A 7139-nucleotide genomic window follows, 5' to 3' on the forward strand; every position below is an offset into this window, starting at 1 on the left:
TACAAGAATCTGTACTTTACTGAGAAAATATACTCTTCACAAAAAGTTGAGCAACACAAATGTAGTCTCATTACATTTTCATGTATTGAAATGGCAAATCATGGAATGATGCAATGGAAAGGTGAAACATATGTACACACGATTAACTAAATGAAATGAAATGGTATTGAGCAATAATAGACTTACAAATCATCAAAACCGTGAAACAGTCGTGCAAAATGTGCTGCATTGATGGAGCAAAATGTTAACATTAAGGTTCAAGTCAGTTTTGGTCAGTGAAGCAGTGTTCAGTAACGCGTATGACCACCATGAGCACAAATGCAAGCTTCTTCACGTATTTGCTTTGACCAAATGAGCCTTTAAAGTTGCTGTTGTGGAATGTTCTACCATTCTCTCTGTAACGCCTGCTTTAGGTCATCCAGAGTCGGGGGGTGAACATGGAGACCGTAAACACGACTTCCAATAATGTCCCAAGCATGCTCAATGGGATTCAGATCAAGGGACCTTGCAGGCCAGTCCATATGCGTGATGTTGTTGATCTAAACAACATCGTTAACACCTCTTTCTCGGGCATTATCATCCATGGACGGGTATTATCATCAAAACAAATAAAGTTAGGACCCGCTTGTTGTGCCAGAGGAATGATTGCAGGTAGGTTTGTTGTCAATGCAGGTAGGTTTGTTGTCAATGTTATCAGATAAATCAATCTGACATTCCCTTAAGGTTATGTATTCTTCGAATATTTACCTTCCAGTAACATGCCGGCAAAAATCGCTATCGAGATTGATAAAGATATTACACTGAAACTACTTGTTGCTTAACTTTTTGTGAGGAGTATATATATAACATATGCCTAAATCAAGATGCAATAATGACGCACCATAACAGTACAGATAATATGGGTTATGTTGAAAACTATAGTCTGTTTGCAGTGAAAACGTACCGATGAATTTCACTTTAAACAAAAAAGTAAATCAAACAAAGTGAATTTAAGATCTTAATTTCACTATATTTGATTTACTTTTTTCTTAACAAACGTTTTCACTGCAAAACAGACTATAACTTGAACGGCGATTACACAATAGTTACATCTCCAAGAGTTTGTAGCTATATTATACAATGCATGCTTGTAAACGAAAATTAATAACAAATCTCAACAATATAGTATCGTTTACTCAACGCAATTGAACTATTAACAGATCATAAACGTTTCGTCAAAATGATTATGCCCAGCACACAGGTAAATGCACACAATATACAGAAAGAAATGCGACTGACAGACTTCAATGCAGATCTAATATAACGTCAGTTATGGAAAACGTGTTTTGAATATTGGCAGACAAAAAGGAAGAATGGTCAACAGCTATAAGGCAGGATGCTCTGATTAAAATTCATTCTATCATGTCATGTCGTGCCGTGTCAAATTATATCATGTCACTAACTGTTACGTTGTATATTATAAAACGGTCACCGCGGGGTAATACATTGTATCTTAGTAAAATGGTTCCCCTGCAAACTGAAAAGCAAACTGCTGTTTTACAAAAATACCACGTGCATATACACTGTTTAATCTATCAAATCATTCCAAAATATGTGAAACGTATTCTATAGATCTGCTGAAGTTTTACCTGTGTATAACAAACTAGCAAGCTCATTTTTTAATGTAAATATGAGGGTTTTCAATCCAGTACTGCTTCCGTACAGTCAATTTTTGGGCGGTGTAAAGAAACATTTATAATTCGAAACGGACATTAGGCTGCCCGCATTGTGTTCTGTGAGTTGGCATCCAACATGGTAATACTTTCTTCATTGCTAAAGTTTCTGAGATAATGAAATGTACTCTTCCTATCTCTTGCCAGTCAAGAATATTCACCCATTTAAAATACTCTTACCCTTACACATTCATAAAAATGTCAGGTCAGCTCAATCTCTCTTCATCTATTTCTATTTTAAATTGTTTCCGAAGGAACTAATTAAAGACTTTACCTCGTGATGTGGATAAGAAACAGTTAAAACTATGGATGGCTTCGTGATATAAAGACTAGTTCCTTGACAATGACTACAACCTCGAACTCATGGTGAGCGTGAGTATCACTTAAGGTTATGACTAAACATGAGCAAGTATTCACTATTCATGAATGACATTACGCTTCTCTTACAAATGGCCGTTGTCTGCTTGCTTTAATGAATCTTTTGAAGCTGTAAGACTCGCTATCATGGCGGAAGCTGTTATGACTCAGGACAGGACCAGCTTCTCCAGCTGCAGCATGGGCGCCTCCACCAGGATGGCCACCAGGAAGGAGAAGATGAACGACATGCACGTGTAGCCGAAGAAGCGGTAAACCTGGAATACACAACAATGTTGGTCTGACATTTTTTATATGACAGAACGTGATTTCAGCAAGCGTTACAAAATATACAGATATAGTACGGATTTACCTATGCATTGATATCCGAACTTCCGGTATGATATATCAACGATTCCTTGGACAACGTATTATTTTTTAGCATTTTCGGGAAATGTTTTTCAATAGAAATTCCCAGCGTCCTTCACGAAGGAGGGTTAAGTCTCACATAGAAAGATTTAGCCTAAAAACATCAGAATATAAAACTATTTCTTAACATTTCAGATATTTCAGTCCCTCTTGGCTGTCAAAATAATCGTCGAAATAGATTCCGTGAAAACCTTCTTCATGTTGGTGATCTCATGGTCACGCGGAGCTAGATCAGGAGAATAAGATGAATGTTGATTGCGTTCAAGCAGCGTCTTGACGGAAGAACGCATATTGTTGTTTGAACGTTGGGAACTCTTGTTTCATCAAGAGCGACAAACTTTTGCAAGAGCCTTCTGGATCAGTTCCAAACATAGATTGTCACAAGGAAATGCGTATGATGAGTTATTGATCAGATACTAGACGCTTTGGCATCCAATATGGTAATACTTTCGTCATTGCCAAAGCTTCTGAAATAAACAATGCATACTGAACTGTCAATGTAACGTTCAGATGTTTGCCAGTCTATCATCACTATATCGTGGATTCATTTCTTCTTGTGTTCTCAGGCCTTCCGGAACAGGAGTTGTGTTCAAGGCTCTCCCTGATGTGTAAAGTCTGCAGCCCACCTCTGGCATAGGAAGGGTATCCTTCCCTTGTGTCCTTTTTATTAATGACTTTTGACAATGATTCTGTAAAATGTCTTCGCTCCTCCATGTTTCAAAGGTAACAGCTATCAGATATTCAACGATTTGAGAAGACGGGGTGTATATACTTCTATAACGTGTTAGGTCTACTATAATTGAGTTTACTACTACGCATTTTGTTCAAATATCCAATCGTCAACCCAATGAATTGTGTTTCTTGGTATGTTTTCAGGACGAACAATATTTGTACTAGTATATAATTTCATGAAATATTTTTGCGGTCATCGTTGCTGGCGAGCTGGTTTCTACCTAAGGCGACGATTCCTTTTTAATACAGTTTCTTTATTAATTGGAACCCTACATGTTTAGCGTGAGGCTATAAAGCGTATTAAATGCACAACCTCTACAGAACCCACTCTTCACAGATATATACTTACAATGTACCCGGATGTAAAGTTGAATAGGGATCTCGCAGTGGCTGCTTCAGTCTGTATAAACATGAGGTGTACAAGGTAGGCCCCGTATGTGAGTCGAGAAAGAGGCTGCCACCAGTCCCAGGACAACATCCAGTCCACGAAACCTGTGTGAGGGGCATTGTATGTATACTTGTGTTCAATCTCCAATAGAGAATTAATTCTGCAGTTAATTGAGTGAGTGACATTGCTTTCAGCAATATTCCAGCAATACCACGGCGAGGGACACCAGAAATGGGCTTCACACATTGTATCTATGTGGAGAATCGAACCCGGGCCCTCAGCGTGACGAGAGGACGCTTTAACCATTAGGCTACCCAACCGCTCCTTGCAGTCAATTGAGAATAACCAGCTGCAGTCTCTGTTATCAATCAAAACACATTTCATCTTATTCACGTATCTCGTCCTCAATAATGATATGCTTTTCTAAAGCAGTTGGTGAGACTGATATGGAGAAAATGATTTAAAGCGCATAGTTAAACAACATTATCAATGGCCAACGAGTGAGTGAGTTAATATTTACCGTTACATCTGCAATATTTCAGACATATCTTGACGAGAAAAATTTAAAAAATGGTTTTAAAAATGATTTTCTTTTTTAAATTGAAACCTGTCATCGATGGAAACACTGCTAGAGTTTAACAGATAGTAAGGTAAAACTAGCATGTTATTATAAAAAGTATAATTAAACGGGACAATAAAATACACCCAAAAAATGGACTACAGATCGCCAGCAACTGAAGTAAGATCAACACACAAGGGACCATGGGGACTTACAGTACTTTTGCTACCTTAATGGAATAATGGCCAACAAGAAAATCATGACATGACATAATCGTGACATCTTCTCTACACTCCTGATTGCACGCACCTGCTTTCCCCTTGAAGCACATGAAGATGACCCAGGCCAACACCAGCCCCCACACGGGTCTATAGAGCGTCTCATGAGCCGTCCTTGCTTCCACACCCCAGCCAGGTCTCCCCTCAGCATTGGCGTCATAGGTCGCCAGTGTACAGGCCCCGGCTGCCACCAACGCCAGGAGCCAGCCCACTCCCTGCAGGAACTGGAACAAATAATGTACCACAGTTGTCTGGTACCGTCTGGTGGAATCTCTGAAACTCCCTGTTTAACTTAGGAACATTAATTCAATATGCCGTATCCCTACTATACTCTCCTGAATTGGATCATGAAGTGTCATTGTTATGATCGGCCGTTAGAATAAATAAAAGCTCCTTCCAGGGATAAAACGTTTGGGGAACTGAAACCTTGTTAATGGAGTATTGAATTCCCTTTTGTACGTTGGTAGGTCTTATTCTAGATTTTGTTTGGCTGGCTTTCTACAAGTTGGTGAGTCAATAATGAAGCGCACGACTTTTATGTGATGAGAAGTCTATGTAGTGACAAACATCTGATTACCATTAACAACAGCATCTATTGAATAACACTGGCACATGATTGGATGAGGCCAGGCGGGGAGTAAGAACAACAAATACCACGGGTCATAAGGCCTATAAGCTTGACAACGGTGCAACAATCTACACCGAAACGTCGTTAACCATAAAACCCGCAAAGACCCGTTTTAGAATTGATCTTCAGCAACCCATGTTTGCGGAAAGAGACGACTAAGGTGGTCAGACTCGCTGACTTTGTTGACACATGTCATCGTTTTCCATTTGTGTAGATCGATGCTCATGCCGTAAATCACTGTATTGTCTGGTCCAGATTCGATTATGTACAGACTGCTGCCATATAGCTGTCATTGATTTGTTTCGGCGTTAAACAACAAACAAACTAACCGTGATCTGCGGACTTTGAAACAGATTTTGGTAGTGACATTGTTAAGCTCAGTCCTGGCTATGTTAGCAACACAGCTGAGGAAGGATTAATTAAAACCCCTATTTCATAAAACAGCTGAATAGCTGTTCACTTGCATCTGGCCCCGTGAGTTCAAAACAAGCCGACACATCAAACCTATTATATAGCCGAGAATTGGTGATGGTGCCTAAACTCTTCACTTGGGCCATTCCCAAATCCGCGTTTGAGTTTGTGTGTTTAAATAGGGGATGGATTTTTATATGCTTGGCAATATGCGTCTGAAATCTGGTCTTGATCGAGGACAATTTAGATTCATAATTCTAATCAACAACAACATATTCTCTGTATTCACGAGAAGTTCACAGGACATGGCATTCCCATTGGTAATATAAGGATTGGACAGTTCGAAATTACGCACGACATACACGTGTTTCTGAAATCTACCTTTTCTTTAAGCATAACGATGTCTACTACTCACTGGAGACATCTTGGCATCGCGGGACTTGAAGGTGTGAAGGATGTAGCCTAGCATCATCCCTATGGCGAATGTTCCGATCCGACACCAAGGTTTCTCGTACACCATTTCAAAGTACACTGAAGCGTTCCTGCAAAATATCAGTTATAATATCATCTTAATAGACATTGTGTATTCTTTGCATTAATTACTCAAAGGCACCCCGGGGTATTGTGCTCCATTTGCTCTTAGGAGAATGATCCGTGCAGGGATGCAGGATCCGCTGGTTATTGGTTCGAATCCGAAATTCAGATGAAGACAGATAGATAGATAAATAGATGCAGTAAAGAGGGTTCGGATGACCAATGGGGAATCAATGACTACCCGAACGGCATGATGTACGTTTGGTTCAGTGGAATGAATCCCCCCTAACCAGGCCCACCACGGATGGCGTACGTAATTAGGCCCTTATAAATATTTATGCTTAACAGATTTATAAAATGCAGCAGCGAGAGAGGCCGGGTAGTCCTAGCACAGTTAGGCTGGTAAGGCTCATCTTTAGCTCATGTACCCTTGCTAGTGTTTCTCTATGATTGTCATTATCACTGAAAGTCAACAGGGTTGTCGGGGTTGTGTCGTTGTTAAAACTCCACCCGTCACCCCTATTTGTCTTGGTTATTGGTGCTCATGCGATCCCAGCAAGATTTAAACACCGTCCTTAACAATGTGAAGTAACTGTAAGCAAATGAACATTTGAAAATACACAAACTTGTTTTTCCTTACGTGAAAAGGTCAGCGTTGTACTTGTGTATGAGTGAGGCGGTGGTGGCGACGCTGCAGATGATGTAACCGATCACAACAGTGATACCCGCTGCCTTGAAGATCTTCCCAGCTGTGGTCCCCGTCCATCTCGAACTGCAGCGATGAAATGGATGGAACACACATCTATACTATTTGTAATCAGATATTCGCTAGAACATATTTGCAGTCAAATATTGGCTAGAACATGATCTGGCCAGGTGACGATACCAATGCCATTATCTAACTAGGTGACGATCCCAGTCCAAAGTTCTGAACCGGCGACACAAGCAAGTTTCTAATCTTGCTTAGTGTCTAGTTTAAAAAAACACAACAGAAAGATGGCTGAAACAGTAACCAAGTTAATGTGGCTTTCCCATCCTTACGAAGTACCCATTCACAGTCGGATGGGCTGGGACACATAGTTACAGTACTTTGTAAAAGTTTACTGCACGTTGC

At 40.1% G+C, this 7139-nt stretch overlaps 1 protein-coding gene across 1 annotated transcript; it reads right to left on the reverse strand.

The window, feature by feature from the left end:
- Window positions 1-1383: 1383 nt before the first annotated feature.
- On the reverse strand, window positions 1384-6807 carry LOC124279638 (O-acyltransferase like protein-like). The gene is made up of 5 exons (XM_046715476.1): window positions 6666-6807; window positions 5907-6033; window positions 4484-4676; window positions 3577-3719; window positions 1384-2344 (listed from the first exon to the last, which is right to left on the reverse strand). Exons 2-5 carry the CDS (start codon window positions 6009-6011, stop codon window positions 2237-2239), a joined length of 549 nt encoding a protein of 182 aa, XP_046571432.1. The 5' UTR covers window positions 6012-6033; window positions 6666-6807; the 3' UTR covers window positions 1384-2236.
- Window positions 6808-7139: the final 332 nt, after the last annotated feature.

This window comes from Haliotis rubra, unplaced genomic scaffold, assembly GCF_003918875.1.
Source record: "Haliotis rubra isolate DU_JTF1 unplaced genomic scaffold, ASM391887v1 Scf2537, whole genome shotgun sequence".
NCBI lineage: Eukaryota > Metazoa > Mollusca > Gastropoda > Lepetellida > Haliotidae > Haliotis > Haliotis rubra.

Coding starts and splice junctions, on each gene's coding strand:
- LOC124279638 (XM_046715476.1), bottom strand. CDS start 6,011: ATGGTGTACGAGAAACCTTGGTGTCGGATCGGAACATTCGCCATAGGG. Junction 4,677..5,906: donor GCGATGCCAAGATGTCTCCA/GTGAGTAGTAGA, acceptor TATTTGTTCCAG/TTCCTGCAGGGAGTGGGCTG. Junction 2,345..3,576: donor ACTTTACATCCGGGTACATT/GTAAGTATATAT, acceptor TGTGTATTCCAG/GTTTACCGCTTCTTCGGCTA.